This window comes from Schistocerca piceifrons, chromosome 2 (genome assembly GCF_021461385.2).
Source record: "Schistocerca piceifrons isolate TAMUIC-IGC-003096 chromosome 2, iqSchPice1.1, whole genome shotgun sequence".
NCBI lineage: Eukaryota > Metazoa > Arthropoda > Insecta > Orthoptera > Acrididae > Schistocerca > Schistocerca piceifrons.
The window spans coordinates 76,344,948-76,369,046 of record NC_060139.1 but is presented as its reverse complement, the minus strand read 5'-3'; the positions used below and the strand labels follow the sequence as shown (position 1 = coordinate 76,369,046).

The 24,099-nt window shown below is 43.4% G+C and overlaps 1 protein-coding gene across 5 annotated transcripts in view; it reads right to left on the bottom strand.

The window, feature by feature from the left end:
* The window catches only part of LOC124776206 (leukocyte elastase inhibitor-like), a 208,841-nt gene that overhangs the window by 98,098 nt on the left and 86,644 nt on the right, over nucleotides 1–24,099 (bottom strand). The window contains exon 8 of one of the 5 annotated variants that reach the window (XM_047251048.1): nucleotides 18,217–18,531. The exons of the other annotated variants lie outside the window; for them this stretch is intronic. Coding sequence (XP_047107004.1) covers nucleotides 18,377–18,531 — 155 coding nt within the window. The 3' untranslated portion in view covers nucleotides 18,217–18,376. Of the gene's footprint in view, nucleotides 1–18,216; nucleotides 18,532–24,099 lie in introns of those variants that run through there. 5 annotated transcript variants of the gene reach the window in all.

Sequence of the window (24,099 nt, the reverse complement as noted above, 5' to 3'; positions counted from 1 at the left end):
AGCACACTGTACAGCGTCCACTGCCGTCTGCTGTGATCACATACACTATTAAGAAACAAGTCACACCTTTTGTAAAGTAAAACACAGGGAGCGAAAGGCTATTTACAATTTGTGCAGAAACCAGATGGCAGTTATAAGAGTCGAGGGGCATGAAAGGGAAGCAGCTGCTGGGAAGGGAGTGAGACAGGGTTGTAGCCTATTCCCAACGTTATTCAGTCTGTATAATGAGCAGGTAATGAAGGAAACAAAAGAAAAATTCGGAGTAGGTGTTAAAATCCATGGAGAAGAAATAAAAACTTTGAGGTTCGCCGTTGACATTGTAGTTCTGTCAGAGACAGCAAAGGACCTGGAAGAGCAGTTGAACAGAATGGACAGTGTCTTGAAAGGAGGATATAAGATGAATAGGGGACCATCACGAATAGCGGGGACTCCAGTGTAATTATTGCCTTTGAATAAAATTGTCATTTTTGTTCGTTTTAGAGCGCCTTTCTTTCAGTTACCTTCTGTTCCCATACTGTAGCCGTTCTTCCTAATCAGGGCCAAGTTTTATTGAGGTATGTCACGTGACTGTGGCCCAAGATGCCAAATTTGTTTTCGTCCTTACGTTTTGCACACCAGTGTACAAGGGCTCCACTGCTACACATCGAACCCAGTGCTATGAATCATTTCTTCATGAGATGGAGTCTGCTTTAAAACATGTCTGTGAAGTATCACTTCGTCAGGAAAACAGCATTAAAAGGTGGAATTTCCATTAGTCTTCAAATTCACAAACTGAGGAGGGACCACGAATTCTATAGTACAAAGAATGTTACAGAAAAAGATGCACTGACTGCCTCGAAATCTCTTGCTAGTGAGTAATAAACATAAAATTTTGAAAAACATTTCGGTAAGCTTCAAGAAGCTAGGTTGTAAGGTGACAAGTACCGTTTCTACACTCACATATTGACTACTTCCATGAATGTTCTGGGACGTTACAGTGAACAGCAAGGTGAACACTTCCATCAGGACATTACCGGGACGGAGAAGATGTATTAGGTGAGATGGACTGAAAGTATGATGTTGGAGACGTAAAGTAAAGCTGAAGGTTCTTTGAGGGAAACAAAAAAGAGAAAGTTCTAAAATTAAATGTAACGGATTTTTACAACGTTGCTAAAACAACACTGCCGGCCGCGGTGGTCTAGCGGTTCTAGGCGCGCAGTCCGGAACCGCGTGACTGATACGGTCGCAGGTTCGAATCCTGCCTCGGGCATGGATGTGTGTGATGTCCTTAGGTTAGTTCGCTTTAAGTAGTTCTAAGTTCTAGGGGACTGATGACCACAGTAGTTAAGTCCCATAGTGCTCAGAGCCATTTGAACCATTTTAAAACAACACTTTGCAGTATTTGTAGTGTACACCTAAAACAGTAATTATAAAAATAATAACCTTGATTTAAATTCTGTTTAAATATTTGTGTTTCATTTACTTATGTATTTAAAATATGAGCTACTGTTTTATGAAAAATCTTGATGTGATAGAGCAATGCGAAAGTAATTTTGAGAATCACTGTCATAAATTGAATCTAGAACAGTTATTATTGACAATTTACCGGGAATGAATGCTCACTGTCGTTATTCATTAAAAAAGGCGAAGGACTGCTTCAATCTCACTCTTTATAGGTTTGGCACCAATGTAGGTGCAGTGAATCAGCAATTTTTGTCATCACGTGCGGCACATAATGCATCGCTGGTAATGATCTATGGGACAGTTTCAAGTACCGCACAATTTTGAGAAATCCCAAGCAGGGCAATGTCTAACGTCGTACATTTGTACGTGAAGCGGGGAGCTATACGGAGCTGCGCAATTTTCTTAGTGAATGAGGTTATCTATTTCTATACTCAAAATATCCACGGGTGTACTGCCGGTCTACAGTGTCCAACGGGCACAATATTTCGGCGATCTTACATGTCGCCATCATCAGGTGAACTGACGGACTGAACTCCTGTGAACATGCCGGCACGGAGATCCGTACGCTATGGCTGCTCAGGAGGATCTAGGTTCGGTCGCGGCGGCGGCCGATTTAAATACCCTCCGCCCGCGGCGTGCTCACTCCGCCGTCCGCGCCCCCCGCCGCGGTCGCGCCGTGGAACAGATTGCGACGGCGTCTGAGGTGACGTCGGTGTGATGGCTCTGTCCGCCGTGGTCGTCACAACCATACGTTTGCTCGATTTACTCTTGATTAACCCAATCGCTGGTTCCCAAGCCTTGCTAAGATTATAGCCACAGTCACGGTTTATGAGGTCGTCATTGGTGCGAATTTCGATGGCCTCTCTAACAACGCTGTCCCAGTATCTCGACGTCTGTACCAGAATCCTCGTGCGTTCATACTCCATAGCGTGATTTTCCGACAAACAATGTTCAGCGACCGCCGACTTGCTCGGATATATCAGTCGAGTGTGCCTCGTGTTCACGGCATCGATCCTCGACGGTACGCATCGTCTGACCAATATACGACTTGCCACATTGACACGGAATCTGGTACACGCCAGCCTTCCTCAAACCGAGGTCATATTTGCCGCTCCCCACCAGTGCACGAGTTTTATTCGGAGGACAAAACACAGTTCCGACCCGGTGTTTCTTCAAAATGAGGGCGATTTTCCCCGAGAGTGCGCATGTATATGGAATAAACGCTGTGCCTACCTCCTCCCTCGTGATTTCATCCGCCTCCACAGGTTGTGCTGTAGTGGTTGGGCGGAGAGCACGTTGAATCTGCCACTCTGAGTACCCATTTTTTCGAAATACAGTTCTCAGATGTTCCAATTCCTGGGGTAGACTCTCTGCGTCAGAGGTAGTGCGCGCCCTATGTACTAGAGTTTTAAGTACCCCATTCCTCTGTGAAGGGTGGTGGCAGCTGTCTGCGTGCAAATACAGATCAGTGCGCGTTGTCTTCCGATACACCCCATGACCTAGGGTGCCGTCAGCCCTTTTCTTGACCAAAACGTCAAGGAAAGGTAATTTACCCTCCGTTTCAGTCTCCATAGTGAATTGGGGTGTATGGAGTTTAGATGTGTAAGGAAGTCAAGGACTTTATCCATACCATGTGGCTCCTTAGTGAATTGGGGTGTATGGAGTTTAGATGTGTAAGGAAGTCAAGGAGTTTATCCATACCATGTGGCTCCTTAGTGAATTGGGGTGTATGGAGTTTAGATGTGTAAGGAAGTCAAGGAGTTTATCCATACCATGTGGCCAGATGACGAACGTGTCGTCCACGTAGCGCAAAAAGCAAGAAGGTTTCCATTCGGATGACGACAGGGCTTCCTCCTCAAAGTTCTCCATGTACAAATTCGCTACCACCGGTGAGAGTGGGCTACCCATGGCGACTCCCTCCGTTTGTTCATAGTATTCTCCATTAAAAAGAAAATACGTGGAAGTCAAGACATGCCTAAAAAGTTCAGTGGTTTTCTCGTCAAACTTCTGACTAATCAATTCTAGTGACTCTCGCAGGGGTACCCTCATGAACAAGAAAATGACGTCAAAACTCACCATGATATCTGACTCATCCAACCTGAAGTTATCAAGGCGTTTAACAAAATCCACGGAATTACATATGTGATGAGGGCATTTACCCACATAAGGACTTAATATTCCCGTCAGGTATTTGGCCAACAAATATGTAGGTGCCCTCATGTTGCTGACAATGGAGCCTGATGGTACCCCCTCTTTGTGAACCTTCCGGAGTCCATATAGTCTAGGCGGTACTGGACCGAACCGGACAAGCGCACTCTCGGGGAAAAGCGCCCGCATTTTGAAGAAACACCGGGTCGGAACTGTGTTTTGTCCTCCGAATAAGACGCGTGCACTGGTGGAGAGCGCCAAAGATGACCTCGGTTTGAGGAAGGCCGGCGTGTACCAGATTCCGTGTCAATGTGGCAAGTCGTATATTGGTCAGACGATGCGTACCGTCGAGGATCGATGCCGTGAACACGAGGCACACTCGACTGATATATCCGAGCAAGTCGGCGGTCGCTGAACATTGTTTGTCGGAAAATCACGCTATGGAGTATGAACGCACGAGGATTCTGGTACAGACGTCGAGATACTGGGACAGCGTTGTTAGAGAGGCCATCGAAATTCGCACCAATGACGACCTCATAAACCGTGACTGTGGCTATAATCTTAGCAAGGCTTGGGAACCAGCGATTGGGTTAATCAAGAGTAAATCGAGCAAACGTATGGTTGTGACGACCACGGCGGACAGAGCCATCACACCGACGTCATCTCAGACGCCTTCGCAATCTTTTCCACCGCGTGACCTTGGCGGCGGGCGCGGACGGCGGAGTGAGCGCGCCGCGGGCGGAGGGTATTTAAATCGGCCGCCGCCGCGACAGAACCCAGTTCCCCCTGAGCAGCCATAGCGTACGGATCTCCGTGCCGGCACGTTCACAGGAGCTCAATCCGTCAGTTCACCTGATGATGGCGACATGTATGATCGCCGAAATATTGTGCCCGTTGGACACTGTAGGCCTGCAGTACACCCGTGGGTATTTTGATTATCAAACACGTCGGAAGAAATTCAAGAATTATTTCTATACTGTTTAATGAAGGTCCTGTAATATATCAAAAGAGTGAAATATGTTTTTCCGGTGGACGTCACATCCCTCAGTTTCATCGTCTGTTATACACTACTGGCCATTAAAATTGCTACACCACGAAGATGACGTGCTACAGACGTGAAATTTAACCAGCAGGAAGAAAACGCTGTGGTATGCAAATGATTAGCTTTTCAGAGCATTCACACAAGGTTGGCGCAGGTGGCGACACCTACAACGTGCTGACATGAGGAAAGTTTCCAACCGATTTCTCATACACAAACAGCAGCTGACCGGCGTTGCCTGCGGAAATGTTGTTGTGATGCCTCGTGTAAGGAGGAGAAATGTGTACCATCACATTTCCGACTTTGATAAAGATCGGATTGTAGCCTATCGCGATTGCGGTTTACCGTATCGCGACATTGCTGCTCGCGTTGGTCGAGATCCAATGACTGTTGGCGGAATATGGAATCAGTGGGTTATGGAGAGTAATACGGAACGCTGTGCTGGATCCCAACGGCCTCGTATCACTAGCAGTCGAGATGACAGGCATCTTATCCGCATGGCTGTAACGGATCATGCAGCCACGTCTCTATCCCTGAATCAACAGATGGGGACGTTCGCAAGACAACAACCAACTGCACGAACAGTTCGACGACGTTTGCAGCAGCATGGACTATCAGCTCGGAGACCATGGCTGCGGTTACCCGTGATGTTGCATCACAAACAGGAGCGCCTGCGATGGTGTACTCAACGACGAACCTGAGTGCAAGAATGGCAAAACGTCATTTTTTGGATGAATCCAGGTTCTGTTTACAGCACCATGATGGTCGCATCCGTGTTTGGCGACATCGCGGTGAACACACATTCGTGTATTCGTCATCGCCATACTGGCGTATCACCCGGCGTGATGGTATGGGGTGTCATTGGCTACACGTTTCGGTCACCTTTTGTTCCCACTGACGGCACTTTGAACAATGGACGTTACATTTCAGATGTGTTACGACCCGTGGCTCTTCCCTTCATTCGATCCCTGCGAAAACCCACATTTCAGCAGGATAACGCACGACTGCATGTTGCAGGTCCTGTACGGGCCTTTCTGGATACAGAAAATGTTCGACTGCTGCCCTGGCCAGCACATTCTCCAGATCTCTCACCAATTGAAAACGTCTTGTCAATGGTAGCCGAGCAACTGGCTCGTCACAATACGCCAGTCACTACTCTTGATGAACTCTGGTATCGTGTTGAAACTGCATGGGCAGCTGTACCTGTACACGCCATCCAAGCTCTGTTTGACTCAATGCCCAGGCGTATCAAGACCGTTATTACGGCCAGAGGTGGTTGTTCTAGGTACTGATTTCTCAGTATATTTGCACCCAAATTGCGTGAAAATGTAATCACATGTCAGTTCTAGTATAATATATTCGTCCAATGAATACCCGTTTATCATCTTCATTTCTTCTTGGTGTAGCAATTTTAATGGCCAGTATTGTATTTCTGTGTTTGTACCGAGCTAAAATTTCCTGTCTGTAATGTGCGACTACCCCCTTTTTCATCGATACAAGCTTTCGCTGTCCTGTCGTGCTCAGTTGAGTGTAATATTATATTAATCATTACCACCTTGTGTCCGTCTAACTACTGTATTCAAAAAGCCATTGGAGGGAACGAACCGGTGATAAACGACCAGGCACAAAGTCTGCTAAACGTAATAAAATAAGTGATAATATAAAAAGTACGTCAGTACCTTGTCTTGCCCGCGTATGTATTTATTCCAGTCTTCTATTAGTCCATCTCCTCCTCCATCCACTCTCTCTGTCCACACCTCCTCTTTCCGTTCTCTGCCCACCTCCTCCCCTGCCTCTGTCTCTATCTCTGTCCATCTCATCCTCCCCCCTTCCCTCTCAACGTTACCATCCATACTTCAACAAGAGGGTTGTGGTTCTTACCCACACAGTATTTTTTCAGATTGTAACTAATAATTGTAACAAATTCGGTTGAAATCGTTGCAGGGGTATAGGATGAGCTATTTACCCGTATCTTTGTCCGCGTACGTAATTTCCAAATATATTTCACACATATTCAACATATTTTGCACGTATTTGTACGCGCGTTTCACCTGATCTCTAGCGAATATCGTCCAACAGTTTCATTTCCACGCAGCAAAGTTTTTATGACGTTGTATCTCCTGATTTATGTGTCGTACAATTATATAATTTTGCACATACGTCCAGTAGTAGAGGGGGCTACTGTCTGTGAAATGTGTTGTGAATAGAATTACTATTAAAGAAGTAACTGATTAAAACATCATGCATGATGCGACAATCTTTCAAGCATCTCAGTGTTTACTACGGTATATCTCGTGAAGTATGTGTCGTACATTGACATATTTTTCTAGGTACATTCAGTGGTATATGTGGATAGTGTCTGAGAGTGTGTTGTGAATGGAATTAGTAGAAAAGAAGCAGTTAATTAAATCGTCATACATGAGGCGACAATTTTTCTCACTTCTCAGAGTTATTACCTCACATCTCCTGAATTACGTATCGCACGCCGGTATATTTTCTAGGTACGTCAATGACACTGTCTACGAAATGTGTTACGAATAGAGTTAGTACTAAAGAAGTAATACATTACAACATCGTGCATGACGATGCAGTTTTTCTCGTTTCTCATTATTTGACGTCACACCTCCTGAGCTAATTGTTGTACAATGATATAATTTTGCTAATACTTTCAGTGGCGCAAAATATGTCGCGAATACAGTTTGTACTGAAGATGTAATAAATTAAAGCCTCATGCCTCATGTGGTAGTTTTAATGCATGAAGAGCGAAAACGTAGTAAGCCATAAACATTTTTTTCTTGCTTCTTTTTATGGGGGTTGTCAGCGAGAAACAGCTTCGTAAAAGTTCGAATTTATGTGTATAGTTTGTTGCAAATTACTTATTGCTCTCGTTCCCAACTACTGAATGAATAAATGATCGGTATTCGTGCGTCGTGATCTGCACTGCCTTTTCACACCCACCCGTTTGACAGGTATGTGGCTTTTACCCCCACAGTGATTCTTTCCAATGTGACAGGTGTACCAAGTTTGGACGGAATCGGGCCAGTGGTTTAGGAAGCCATGTGTAACTTACACACTTATGTAGGTACATACATATATACATTCACTTTTATAATATGTACGGCTACTAAACGAAATGTGAAAGTCACGCATACACAAACACACACACACACACACACACACACACACACACACACACACAGGAATGCAAGAGAGATCACAAACTCACATTCGACAGTTGGCAACAACATTCAACTGTCGGCAACAACATCCAAAACACAAAATGAGAATAATGTTTTGTTATGGGAAGTAATTTAAAAATAAATTGTTAACTAATGCATACCGCAATTTAACCATAACATTGGAGACACTGGTTTAATATGCGCTCTAGATAAAGAGCCCTCTGCTGGCATTAGTCTCTTTTACAAATACCAGACGCAGTCTGAGTATTACCAGCACGCACCATGTACTCACGTGTAACTTGACGATGATTTACATCAGATATTTTAATCGTATGTATGGCAGCTATACGTGCCTATAAACATTTTATAATTTTATATTTTACCTATCACTAAGACTTGTTAGATTTAGCGTTAACTTATTGAACCTGTCGCTTACACAATATTTATCTCTGTAATAAATCTGAGGATGGCAGTTTGCCGGAACCGGTAATAAAGTATAAGAAAACTGTGTGATCAAGTTGGACGTGTGAAAATAAAAGGCAATTTCGTCAAAAAAAGGTAGAATAGAAAAACCCAAAACAAAAACATATCAAAAATCGCTTCAACTCTTCATCTATCTTATATAAAACATTTTTCTGCTATTCATAAACAACTTTCAAGCTTATCAGTACCAACAGAAAACTTTTGTCTTTGATAGTGTTGAAGAACGTGCCATTGATTACAGAATTACAATAATAACATAAAACTTCTTATGTTTGTGCAAGTAAACTACACTTACATCTAAAGTAATAGCTGGTTACATAAAAGCGCAGACGATACGTGATCAAGTAACTTTTCTTACTTATAAATTGAGGAGCGCCGGAACAAAAACCGATAAATCCCCATTTGCTGTTAATACAGAAAGTAACAAATAGTGATCTCTAAATGGCTCCACAAGCTATAAAAAGAAGAAACACACCATAAAACACTTGATGTCGCGTTGTGCTGAAAATTATATTGTGGCAGCATGTATTATTACTCCCATATCTCCCCCTGCAGCTCAAACACGCGAATACAGCAAAAGTGGATATATCGGGTTTTGTTCCGGCGCTCCTCAATTGTAATGTATATTATCCATTACTTGATGGAGAAATACAGACATCAGATAATGTTATACATCACCCCGTTTCCCAGAGCTCCTGAAGATTGACGTTGATTGCGGATATTGACTGTTCGGAGATGTCACTAAACCCACACAACCATGCATAAGCAGCGCCTGTTAGACGAGGGAGTCCGACAGCCGTCAGTTCCAGTCATTCCACCAGGAAGGGGGTACACAGCTCGTGTTGTCCATCCATGCCTAGACTGTCAATACCGCGGTTCGAGCGCGTCCGCATTGTTACTTTGTGCCAGGAAGGGCTCTCAACAAGGAAGTGTCCAGGCATCTCGGAGTGAACCAAAGCGATGTTGTTTGGCCATGGAGGAGAGACAGGAACTGTCGATGACATGCCTCGCTCAGGCCGCCCAAGTTCTACTACTGCAGTGGATGACCGTTACTTCCGATTATGGCTCGGAGGAACCCTGACAGCAACGCCACCATGTTGAATAATCTACATCTACATTTACACTCCGCAAGCCACCCAACGGTATGTGGCGGGGGGCACTTTACGTGCGACTGTCATTATCTCCCTTTCCTATTCCAGTCGCGTATGGTCCGCGGGAAGAATGACTGCCGGAAAGCCTCCGTGCGCGCTCGAATATCTCTAATTTTACATTCGTGATATCCTCGGGAGGTATAAGTAGGGGGAAGCAATATACTCGATACCTCATCCAGAAACGCACCCTCTCGAAACCTGGACAGCAAGCTACACCGTGATGCAGAGCGCCTCTCTTGCAGAGTCTACCACTTGAGTTTGCTAAACATCTCCGTAATGGTATCACGCTTACCAGATAAGCCTGTGGCGAAACGCGCCGCTCTTCTTTGGATCATCTGTATCTCCTCTGTCAACCCAACCTCGTACGGATCCCACACTGATGAGCAATACTCAAGTATAGGTCGAACGTGTGTTTTGTAAGCCACCTCCTTTCTTGATGGACTACATTTTCTAAGGACTCTCCCAATGAATCTCAACCTGGCACCCGCCTTACCAACAATTAATTTTATATGACCATTCCACTTCAAATCTTTCCGTACCCATACTCCCAGATATTTTACAGAAGTAACTGCTACCAGTGTTTGTTCGGCTATCATATAATCATACAATAAAGTATCCTTCTTTCTATGTATTCGCAATACATTACATTTGTCGATGTTAAGGGTCAGTTGCCACTCCCTGCACCAAGTACCTATCCGCTGCAGATCTTCCTGCATTTCACTGCAATTTTCTACTGCTACAACTTCTCTGTATACTACAGCAGCATCCGCGAAAAGCCGGATGGAACTTCCGACACTATCTACTAGGTCATTTAAATATATTGTGAAAAGCAATGGTCCAATAACACTCCCCTGTGGCACGCCAGAGGTTAATTTAACGTCTGTAGACTTCTCTCCATTGAGAACAACATGCTGTGTTCTGTTTGTCAAAAACTCTTCAATCCAGCCACACAGCTGGTCTGATATTCCGTAGGCTCTTACTTTGTTTATCAGGCGACAGTGTGGAAATGTATCAAACGCTTTCCGGAAGTCAAGAAAAATAGCATCTACCTGGGAGCCTGTATCTAATATTTTCTGGGTCTCATGAACAAATAAAGCGAGTTGGGTCTCACACGATCGCTTTTTCCGGTATCCATATTGATTCCTACAGAGTAGGTTCTGGGTTTCCAGAAATAACATGATACGCGAGCAAAAAACATGTTCTAAGATTCTACAACAGATCGATGTCAGAGATATAGGCCTATAGTTTTACGCATCTGCTTGACGACCCTTCTTGAAAACTGGAACTATCTGTGATCTTTTCCAATCATTTGGAACCTTCCGTTCCTATAGAGACTTGCGGTACACGGCTGTTAGAAGGGGGGCAAGTTCTTTCGCGTACTCTGTGTAAAATCGAATTGGTATCCCGTCAGGTCCAGTGGACTTTCCTCTGTTGAGTGATTTCAGTGGCTTTTCTATTCCTTGGACACTTATTTCGATATCAGCCATTTTGTCGTTTGCGCGATGATTTAGAGAAGGAACTGCAGTGCGGTCCTCCTCTGTGAAACAGCTTAGGAAAAAGGTGTTTAGTATTTCAGCTTACGCGTGTCATGCTCTGTTTCAATGCCATCATCATCCCAGAGCGTCTGGATATGCTGTTTCGATCCACTTACTGATTTAACGTACGACCAGAATTTCCTAGGATTTTCTGTCAAGTCGGTACATAGAATTTCACTTTCGAATTCACTGAACGCTTCACGCATAGCCCTCCTTACGCTAACTTTGACATCGTTTAGCTTCTGTTTGTCTGAGAGGTGTTGGCTGCGTTTAAACTTGCTGTGAAGCTCTCTTTGGTTTCGCAGTAGTTTCCTAACTTCGTTGTTGCTGATAAGCTTGAAAGTTGTTTATGAATAGCAGAAACATGTTTTATAGAAGATAGACGAAGAATTGAAGCGATTTAGATATGTTTTTGTTTTGTGTTTTTTTATTCTACCTTTTTTTGACGAAATTGCCTTTTATTTTCACACGTCCGTCTTGATCACACAGTTTTCTTACACTTTATTACCGGTTCCGGCAAACTGCCATCCTCAGATCTGTTACAGAGTGTGGTCCCTGCCGCCGTTGGATTAGAAGCTGCCAGCAGTAAGTCATATACTCTTAGCTCTCTTACTTGTTACATAGTTTAATTCTTAATTTCTTTGAGTGTTTTTGGGTACTTGCATTGTTTAATTCACAAATTTCGGGAGTATTATAGTATTTGAGAGTTGTAGCATCGCGTTTTAGTACCTGAATAGTGTAAAATTGCGTAGTCTCCTTCTGCCGCCGAGCAGTGTGTCAGCAGTGCGCAAGTAGCAGCATTACTGCATTTACTAGGCAATCTTGTATTTTAATAACCGTTTAAATTTTGTCGATTTGTTTGCGCTCTCTGTAGATTAGTTCAGACGTTCTTTGCACAACAGTTTTTAGCATGGATAGGGACTGCGACTGCTGTGTTCGGATGCGGGCTGAGTTGGCATCCCTTCGCTCCCAGCTCCAGGCAGTGTTGGTTTTGGTCACACAGCTTGAAGCTGTTGCCAGTGGGCATCACTGTGGGGGTCCGGATGGGGGTTTGTCGGGGTCGGCCAGCTCGTCCCACGCATCACGCGATCGGACTATGGCTGTTTCTGCCCATGATACTGCCCACATTGAGGCTGACCCCTCACCTGTGGTAAAGTGGGAGGTCGTCTCGAGGTGTGGCAGGGGGCGAAAGACATTCCGGAGGGCTGAAAGGAAGGCCTCTTCAGTTTGTCTGACGAACCGGTTTCAGGCTCTGTCTCCAGCGGATACTGATCTTCGGCCAAACATGGCAGCTTGTCCTGTTCCAGAGGTTGCCCCTCAGTCTGCAAGATCCGGGCGGTCGAAGAGGGTGGGCTTACTGGTAGTTGGGAGCTCCAACGTCAGGCGCGTAATGGGGCCACTTAGGGATATGGCAGCAAGAAAGGGGAAGAAAACCAATGTGCACTCCGTGTGCATACCGGGGGGAGTCATTCCAGATGTGGAAAGGGTCCTTCCGGATGCCATGAAGGGCACAGGGTGCACCCATTTGCAGGTGCTCGCTCATGTCGGCACAATGATGTGTGTCGCTATGGATCGGAGGAAATCCTCTCTGGCTTCCGGCGGCTATCTGATTTGGTGAAGACTGCCAGTCTCGCTAGCGGGATGCGAGCAGAGCTCACCATCTGCAGCATCGTCGACAGGACTGACTGTGGACCTTTGGTACAGAGCCGAGTGGAGGGTCTGAATCAGAGGCTGAGACGGTTCTGCAACCGTGTGGGCTGCAGATTCCTCGACTTGCGCCATAGGGTTGTGGGGTTTCGGGTTCCACTGGATAGTTCAGGAGTCCACTACACACAGCAGGCGGCTACACGGGTAGCAGGGGTTGTGTGGCGTGGACTGGGCGTTTTTTTTAGATTAGATGGCCTTGGGAAAGTACAGAAAGGGCAACAGCCTCAAAGGGGGCGGGGCAAAGTCAGGACATGCGGGGACCAAGCAGCAATCGGTATTGTAATTGTAAACTGTCGAAGGTGCGTTGGTAAAGTACCGGAACTTCAAGCGCTGATAGAAAGCACCGAAGCTGAAATCGTTATAGGTGCGGAAAGCTGGCTGAAGCCAGAGATAAATTCTGCCGAAATTTCTACAAAGGCACAGACGGTGTTTAGAAATGATAAATTGCATGTAGCCGGAGGTGGCGTGTTTGTCGCTTTTAGTAGTAGTTCATCCTGTAGTGAAGTAGAAGTGGATAGTTCTTGTGAATTATTATAGGTGGAGGTTACACTCAACAACCGAGCTAGTTTAATAATTGGCTCCTTTTACCGACCTCCCGACTCAGCAGCATTAGTGGCAGAACAACTGAGAGAAAATCTGGAATACATTTCCCATACATTTCCTCATCATGTTATAGTCTTAGGTGGAGATTTCAATTTACCAGATATAGATTGGGACACTCAGATGTTTAGGACGGGTGGTAGGGACAGAGCATCGTGTGACATTACACTGAGTGCACTATCCGAAAATTACCACGAGAAATTAAACAGAGAACCGACTCGTGGAGATAACATCTTGGACCTACTGATAACAAACAGACCCGAACTTTTCGACTCTGTATGTACAGAACAGGGAATCAGTGATCATAAGGCCGTTGCAGCATCCCTGAATATGGAAGTAAATAGGAATATAAAAAAAGGGAGGAAAGTTTATCTGTTTAGCAAGAGTAATAGGAGGCAGATTCCAGACTACCTAACAGATCAAAACGAAAATTTCTGTTCCGTCACTGACAATGTTGAGTGTTTATGGAAAAAGTTCAAGGCAATCGTAAAATGCGTTTTAGATAGGTACGTGCCGAGTAAAACTGTGAGGGACTGGAAAAACCCACCGTGGTTCAACAACAAAGTTAGGAAACTACTGCGAAAGCAAAGAGAGCTTCACTGCAGGTTTAAACGCAGCCAAAACCTTTTCCTGCTTTTCGTGCAGCTACAGGACGTCGTATTACGTCTCAATCTGTGCGCAATAGGCTCCATGATGCGCAACTTCACTCCCGACGTACATGGCGAGATCCATCTTTGCACCCACGTCACCATACAGCGCGGTACAGATGGGCCCAACAACATGTCGAATGGATCGCTCAGGATTGACATCACGTTCTTTTCACTGATGAGTGTAGCATATGCCGTCAACCAGACAATCGTCGGAGACTTGTTTGGAGGTGACCCGGTCAGGATGAACACCCTAGACACACTGTCCATCGACTGCAGCAAGGTGGAGATTCCCTGCTTTTTTGGGGCGGCGTTATGTGGCGCCGTAGTACACCGCCAGTGGTCACGGAAGGAGTTGTAACGGGTGTCATCCTCCGACAGATGGTGCAACCATATCGGCAGCATATTGGCGAGGCATACGTCTTCATGGACGACAATTCGCGCCCCCATTGTGCACATCTTGTGAATGACTTCCTTCAGGATAACGACATCGCGCGACTAGAGTCGACAGGATGTTCTCCACACATGAACCCTATCGAACATGACCGGATAGATTGAAAAGGACTGTTTATGGCCGACGTCACCCACCAACCACTCTGAGGTATCTACACTGAATCGCCGTTGAGGAGTGGGACAATCTGTACCAACACTGCCTTGACGAACTTGTGTATAGTATACCACGACGAATACAGGCATGCATCAATGCATGAGAACTTGCTACTAGGTGTTAGGGGCACCAGTGTGTACAGCAGAGTGGACCACCACTTCTGAAGGTCTCGCTGTATGATGGTAGAACATGCAGTGTTTGGTTTTCATCAGCAATAAAAAGGGCAGAAGTGATGTTCATGTTGATTTCTATTCCACTTTTTCCGGTTTCGGAACTCTCGGAACCGAGGTGATGCAGAACTTTGTTTGATATGTGTTTATCCATGGCAGAGGTAGGCGAATATTCAGATTTGGCACAACTCTGATACATAGAAAGGTATTGATCGCACAGTTTTTTATTATGAAAGCGTTACAAAATCTCATCATCGGACTGTAGCTGTGGAGTGAAATCCACAAGAAAATTAACAACAGCAAATATGTACATAAGTATGCGTCTATGTATTCCAGCATACAGAAATTTCAGTTACTATCGTACTTACTTACTGGCCATTATAGTTGAATATACGTTACTGTATTCCAACCTGTTAGATAGTGCCACCATTTTCATGGACCGTCTGATAATGCTGTCTTGCCAACCTTCCTCTATAGATTCACTCGCCTTAAAGAGATGGAGCCACTGTTCTCCCAGGCAGCCACCACGTTCTACCTGCCTCGCTGTGCAGCTCCTTCAGTTACAGACGATGCGTGGGGCTTCGATACTTCGCGTTTTGCCAGTAATAATTCTTCATGCTATTCATTTGACTTACTCTACAATTTTATCACAACTCGCTCATGCTGCCTCGCCATGCGTTGCACATTATGGTCAAAGTAAATTTAACCTCTCGTATCGAGTTCAACGAGTGTTTTTTTTCTTTTTTTAAATAAATAGCTCTACTTCTCTAGACTTACCTAAATGGTTATATTGTATGTCATCTATTGTTTGTTCGACGAGTGTAATGTTTGCAATTGGTCATACGCATGTAACATTTTTTGGTGATGGTTGTAAACTTGTAACAGCTGGACACTTACACAATATAACACTAATCTAAACAACCAAAAAAATCCCCCTTTTTATTGCATAATAATTCTTTTCATTTCAAGTTGTTGCCACTAATCTGGGCTCATCTAAATTATTCTGTTATGTCATTTATTACATGTTCGTCTATTGCAGTATGACCACATTTCGTGACACTTCTGAAGAATTTTATTTGGTGATGGCTGTAAACTTTTTCCCTCACACCTTATAACTTATGTATTACCTATATCGATTTTGTGTTTATATTGTACCACACCAGTTATTGGTTGCAATTCTCTTCTGTTCTGATTAGTGCCTGGAGACTGTCTCTGTCACGTTATTGATGGTGTTACCTAACGATGCACATTTCATGCTGTTAGTATATGAGCTTCTCTTCGATAAAAGTAGCATAAATATATTTTCGCCAAGTTGCTCACAATGTTCTGACATATACTTAGTCGCAGTGCATGAGAATTTGTTAAGTACATCTTTGACTTGCTCTCTATGGTTAATGATAACGCCACTCCCTGGCCTTCGTTACGTCTTTGACAGCTTAACCGTCACATTCAGTTTGGCACTGGTTCTATTAGAATAGACAACGGCGCTGTCAAATACAGGGTGAGTCACCTAACGTTACCGCTGGATATATTTCGTAAACCACATCAAATACTGACGAACCGATTCCACAGACCGAACGTGAGGAGAGGGGCTAGTGTAATTGTTTAATACAAACCATAAAAAAATGCACGGAAGTATGTTTTTTAACACAAACCTACGTTTTTTTTAGATGGAACCCCGTTAGTTTTGTTAGCACATCTGAACATATAAACAAATACGTAATCAGAGCCGTTTGTTGCATTGTAAAATGTTAATTACATCCGGAGGTATTGTAACCTAAAGTTGACGCTTGAAACATTGTCCTCACTTCATTGCAGGGACCCAAACAGCTGCAACATACATCGCGTTTCTACAGAATGATCTGCCAACGTTGCTCGAAAATGTCCCACTGGAAACGCGTCGACGTATGTGGTATCAGCATGATGGTGCACCTGCACATTCCGCAATTAACACTCGGCTGACCCTTGACAGGATGTTCGACGGGCGTTTCATAGGACGTAGAGGACGCATAAATTGGCCAGTCCGTTCTCCTGATCTTACACCTCTGGACTTCTTTCTGTCGGGTACGTTAAAGGAGAATGTGTACCGTGATGTGCCTACAACCCCAGAGGATATGGAACAACGTATTGTGGCAGCCTGCGGCGACATTACACCAGATGTACTGCGGCGTGTACGACATTCATTACGCCAGAGATTGCAATTGTGTGCAGCAAATGATGGCCACCACATTAACCATCTATTGGCCTGACATGTCGGGACACACTCTATTCCACTCCGTAATTGAAAAGGGAAACCACGTGTGTACGTGTACCTCACCCCTCATGGTAATGTACATGTGCGTCAGTGAAAAAGACCAATAAAAAGGTGTTAGCATGTGGACGTAATGTGCTGTTCCAATCTCTTCTGAACCTAAGGACCATCACCGTTCCCTTTGGATCCCTACGTAATTCTGTGCTCTCCGATACAGACGATCGAACAGCGGAGGAGTGGTACTCAAGCGTCAACTTTAGGTTACAATATCTCCGGATGTAATTAACATTTTACAATGCAACAAACGGCACTGGTTACGTATTTGTTTATATGTTCAGGTGTGCTAACAAAACTAACGTGGTTCCATTTAAAAAAACGTAGATTTGTGTTAAAAACATACTTCCGTGCATTTTTTTATGGTTTGTAGTAACCAGTTACACTAGCCCCTCTCCTCACTTTCGGTCTGTGGAATCGATTCGTCAGTATTTGATGTGGTTTACGAAATATATCCAGCGGTAATGTTAGGTGACTCACCCTGTATACATACATGAGATCATATTTGTATTGTAGTCATTTTTGCACTGAAGTTTGAGTTTAACGTAAGTATGATACTAAGTGCAACTTCTGTATACTGGAATACTTAGATTCATATTTATGCACGTAGTTACTATCGTTCATTTTCTTCTACATCCCCACAGCTTCGCGCTGATGACGAGATTTTGAAACGCGTAACGCTTGATAAAGCATTGTGCTATCAAGACTGTTCTGTATGTCAGGTCTGTGCCAATTTATACTTTGCAAAGATATAAAATAGACAACTGACTAAGACTGAACGACGTGCTGTTCTGATTATGTGCACACCAAAAAGCAAACACAAAATGAGAAGTCGGCGGCTCCCGGTTTCTTTCTCACACAGTCATTTATGTTTCTTACTCTACCATTTCTACCGCTAATCGCATCATTTACTATGTCATTTATGTATTGGACCAAACTTACCGCACCGTAGTTGTGATACAGCACACTTCTATACAGAAATCATCTTTCACGCTTTACAGACAGATTGACGCTCGACTTGCTCCTGGATTAGTTTATCGGCTGGCTATGGTGGCATGAAGATCGTACGGCCGCAAAGCTACGATATATGTCAGATCATGAAACTGAGGACTCCACCATAAGTGGGACAAGTGTTACAATGAAAACAAATGTACCATGATTTTGAATTAAAGTAACTTTAATGTGGAAAAAATAACACAAAATTCCTCGTAATTTATATTTATTTTGAGGATAGGCCTGTCTTTCAAAACAAATTCATACAGTAAAGAGCGAGCGTTTTATAAAACAGTTTTCTTCAAATGGGTGTGATACGGTGCAAATATCCAACGTGCTGCTCGCTTTACGCTAGGCAATGTGTTCACATCAGCGTGTGGACGGAGGCTCCGAGTAACGTCCCGCGAACAGCACAGTTTTCGTCTGCTGGTCCAGTATGAGGAACAGGAAGGGGTGATCCGCTTTGAAGATGATGGGTGGTGGCGGCCCAAATCCGACGGAGGTTGGGTAGGAAATAATCACAGCTGCAAAAAAATACATCATCTGATGTTTTCTTTCATCACACCGTAATCTGCATTATATCAGAAGACTGAAATTTAATATGTGTTCTTAGCTGAAATTTTTATGCTGTTCTTGTTTTAACTCTACGAAGTACATTTTCTTCACAACGCCGTAAATTTTATTTTATTTTTAGTTATAAGGATTTTATTAAGACGGCAAAGTAGGTACACGAATATGACTCGCTATGTATGAGATTACAGCCACAGGGCGTTGCGAAAACACTGGAGTGCGAATATTTGACCACGTCGGAGACATCCTTTGCCTGGGACCAACAATATGTTGCCTGAACTGTTTGCGTACCACACAATACACTAGCGCGTAAAACGTAACTAGGAGAGTAACCTTCCATTCCGCGGAATATTCTTTCGTTCCAAGAGCTTCTCTACTTGCGCTGCCCGACGTGGCCGCCTTATATCACCCATATAAATGACATCAGAGCAGAATGTACTTCTAAAAAGGCGTACTTGGGCAAGGCGTACAGTGTCACAAAGACGTTGAACCTCCTCAGATAATTGTTATACAATGATATAATTTTGCTGATACTTTCAGTGGCGCAGGCGAGTATTCTCTGCAAAATATGTCCCCAATACAGTTAGTAATGAAGATGTAATAAATTAAAGCGTCATGCTTCATGTGGCAGTTTTAATGCATGAAGAGCGAAAACGTAGTAAGCCATAAACATTTCTTTCTTGCATCATTTTATGGGGGTTGTCAGCGAGAAACAGTTTCGTAAAAGTTCGAATTTATGTGTATAGTTTGTTGCAAATTACTTATTGCTCTCGTTCCCAACTACTGAATGAATAAATTACCGGTATTCATGCGTCGTGACCTGCACTGCCTTTTCACTCCCACCCGTTTGATAGGTATGTGGCTTTTGCCCCCACAGTGATTCTTTACAATGTGAGAGGTGTACCAAGTTTGGATGGCATCGATCCAGTGGTTTAGGAGGCGATGTGTAACTTACATATTTATGTAGATACATACATTTATACTTTCACTTTTATAATATGTATGGTTACTAAAAGAAATATGAAGTCACACATACACACACACATACACACACACACACACACACACACACACACACACACAGGAATGCAAGAGAGATCACAGACTCACATTCGACAGTTGGCAACAACATTCAACTGTCGGCAACAACATCCAAAACACAAAATGAGAATAATGTTTTGCTACGGGAAGTAATTTAAAAATAAATTGTTAACTGATGCATACCGCAATTTAACCATCACATTGGAGATACTGGTTTAGAATGCGCTCTAGATAAAGAGCCCTCTGCTGGCATTAGTCTCTTGTATAAATACCAGACGCAGTCTGAGTATTACCAGCACGTACCATGTACTCACGTGTAACTTGACGATGATTTATATCAGATATTTTAATCGTATGTATGGCAGCTATACGTGGCTATAAACATTTTATAATTTTATATTTTACCTATCACTAAGCTTTGTTAGATTTAGCGTTATCTTATTGAACCTGTCACTTACACAATATTTATCTCTGTAATAGATCTGAGGATGGCAGTTTGCCGGAACCGGTAATAAAGTATAAGAAAACTGTGTGATCAAGTTGGACTTGTGAAAATAAAAGGCAATTTCGTCAAAAAAACGTAGTATAGAAACACCCAAAACAAACACATATCAAAAATCGCTTCAACTCTTCGTCTATCTTACATAAAACATGTTTCTGCTATTCATAAACAGCTTTCAAGTTTATCAGTAACAACAGAAAACTTTTGTCTTTGATAGTGTAGAAGAACGTTCCATTGATTACAGAATTACAATAATTACATAAAACGTCTTATGTTTGTGCAAGTAAACTACACTTGCATCTAAAGTAATTGATGGGTACATAAAAGTGTAGACGATACGTGATCAAGTAATTTTTCTTACTTATAAATTGAGGACCGCCGGAACAAAAACCGATAAATGCCCATTTGCTGTTAATACAGGAAGTAACAAATAGTGATCTCTAAAGGGCTCCACAAGCTATAAAAAGAAGAAACACACCATAAAACACTTGATATCGTGTTGTGCTGAACATTATTTTGTGGCAGCATGTATTATTACTGCCGTATCTCCCCCCTACACCTCAAACACGCGAATACAGCAAAAGTGGATATATCGGGTTTTGTTCCGGCGCTCCTCAATTGTAATGTATATTATCCATTACTTGATGGAGAAATACAGACGTCAGATAATGTTATACATCACCCCGTTTCCCAGAGCTCCTGAAGATTGACGTTGATTGCGGATATTGTATCACAGACACCGTCCATTTGACTGTTCAGAGATGTCACTAAACCCACTCAACCATGCATAAGCAGCGCCTGTAAGACGAGGGAGTCGGACAGCCGATCACTTCCAGTCATTCCACCAGGAAGGGGGTACACAGCTCGTGTTGTCTGTAGTTCATCCATGCCTAGACTGTCAATACCGCGGTTCGTTCGCGTCCACATTGTTACTTTGTGCCAGGAAGGGCTCTCAACAAAGGGAAGTATCCAGGCATCTGGGAGTGAACCAAAGCGATGTTGTTCGGGCATGGAGGAGAGTGACGAACTGTCGATGACATGCCTCGCTCAGGCCGCCCAAGTGCTACTACTGCAGTGGATGACCGTTACCTACGATTATGGCTCGGAGGAACACTGACAGCAACGCCACCATATTGAATAATGCTTTTCGTTCAGCCACAAGACGTCGTATTACATCTCAAACTGTGGGCAATAGGCTGCATGATGCGCAACTTCACTCCCGACGTCCATGGCGAGATCCATCTTTGCATCCACGTCACCATGCAGCGCGGTACAGATGGGCCCAACATGCCGATTGGACCGCTCAGGTTTGGCATCACGTTCTCTTCACCGATGAGTGTCGCACATGCCTTCAACCAGACGTGTTTTGGGGCGACCCGGTCAGGATGAACGCCCTAGACACGCTGTCCAGCGAGTGCAAACAGGTGGAGATTCCCTGCTGTTTTGGGGTGGCATTATGTGGGGTAACGTACGCCGCTGGTGGTCATGGAAGGCACCGTAACGGCTGTACGATACGTGAAAAACATCCTCCAATCGATAGTGAAACCATATCGGCAGCATATTGGCGAGGCATTCGTCTTCATAGACGACAATTCGCGCCCACATCGTGCTCATCTTGTGAAGAACCTCCTTCAGGATAACGTCATCGCTCGACTAGAGGGGCCGGCATGTTCTCCAGACATGAACCTTATCGAACATGCCTGGGATAGATTGAAAAGGTCTGTTTATGGACGACGTGACCCTCCAACCACTCTGAGGGATCTACGCCAAATCGCCGTTGAGGAATAGTATAATCTGGACCAACAGTGCCTTGATGAACTTATGGATAGTATACCATGACGAATACAGGCAATCAATGCAAGAGGACGTGCTATTGGGTATTAGAGGTACCGGTTTGTACAGCAGTCTGGACCACCATCTCTGAAGGTCACGCTGTATGGTGGTACAGCATGAAATTTGTGTTTTTCATTAGCAATAGAAAGGGCGGAGATTTCTATACTGGTTTAGGAACTCTCGGAACCAAGGTGATGAAAAAGTTTTTTTTGATGTGTGTACATCCATGGTAGAGGTAGGCGAACTTTCAGATTTGGAACAACTTTGAAATGTGCGAAGGTATTGATCGCACAGTTCTTTATTCAGAATGCGTTTCAAAATCTCATCATCGTACTGTAGCTGTGGAATGAAGTCAACAAGAAAATTAACTACGGCAGATAAGTACGTAAGTATGCGTCTAAGTATTCCAGCATACAGACATTTCAATCACTATCGTACTTACTTACTGGCAACCATTATAGCTGAATATACCTTAGTGTATTCCAACCTGTTAGATGGTGCCACCATTTTCATGGACCATCTGATGCTGCTGTCTTGCCAACCTTCCTCTACAGATTCACTCGACTCAAGGAGATGGAGCCACTGTTCTCGAAGGCACCCACCCACCTTGTACCTGCCTCGCTGTGCAGCTTCATTAATTTCAAATGACGCGTAGTGCATCGATACTTCGCATTTTGCCAATAATAATTCTTCAAGCCGTTCATTTGACTTACTTTGCAGTTTTATCACAACTCGCTCATGCACTCCACTTTATGGGCAAAGCAAATTTAACTTCTCGTATCGTTTTTTTTTTTTTTTTTTTTTTTTTTTTTTGTGGTAAATAGCTCTAGTCCTCTACACTTACCTAAATGGTTATATTGTATGTCATCTATTGTTTGTCCGACTAGTGTAATGATTACGGTTGGTCATACGCATGTAACATTTTTTTGTGATGGTTGTAATCTGATAACAGCTCGACTTTTACGATCCAACACTAACCTAAAAAACGAAAGAAATTCTCCATTTTTACTGGATCAAATTTGTTTTTATTTTAAGTTGTTGCCACTAATCTCGGCTCATCTAAATGATTGTGTTATGTCATTTATTACATGTTCGTCTATTGTAGTATGACTACATTTGGTGGTACTCCTGAAAAATTTTATTTGGTGATGGCTGAAAACTTATATCGGTTTTATATTTATATCGTACCACACCAGTTATTGGATGCAATTGTCTTCTGTTCTGATTATTGGCTAAAGGCCGTCTCTGTAACGTTGTTCACGATGTTAGCTAACGACGCGCATTTCATGCTGTTAGTATATGAGCTTTTCTTCGATAAACGTAGCAGAAATTTATTTTTGACAAGTTGCTCGCGATGCTGTGACATATACTTAGTCGCTGTGCATGGAAATTTTTTAAGCTACTCTTTGACTTGCTTTCTACGGTTCATACTAGCGCCACCCCCTGGCCTTCGTTACGTCTTTGATAGCTTACTCGTCACACTCAGTTTGGTACTGGTTCTATTCGAATAGTCAACAGCGCTGTCAAATATGCATATATGAAATGAGATTTGTATTGTATTCACTATTGTACTGAAGTTTGAGTTTAACGTAAGTATGATACTAAATGAAATTTCTGTGTACTGGAGTACTTAGATTCGTATTTATGTAAGTATTTGCTATCGATTTTCTTGTACACCCCGCACAGCTTCAATCTGATGATGAGATTTTGAAACGCGTAACGCTTGATAAAGAATTGTGCTATCAAGACTTTTCTGTATATCAGGTCTGTGCCAATTTATATTTTGTAAAGATGTAAAATATACAATGACCTAACACTGAGCGACGTGCGGTTCTAATTATGTGCACACCAAAAAGCAAACAGAAAATGAGAACGACTTCGCATTCATTTGTGTTTGTTACTCTACTATTTCTACCGCTAATCGCATAATTTACTACGTCATTTATGTATTGGACCAAACTTACCGCACCGTAGTTGTGATACAGCACAATACTATATAAAAAACATTTTTCACCCTTTACAGACCAATCGACGCTCTACTTGCTCCTAGATTAGTTTATCGGATGGCTATGGTGGCACGAAGATCATACGGCCGCAAAGCTACGATATATGTCAGATCATGAAATTGAGGACGCCACCATAAATG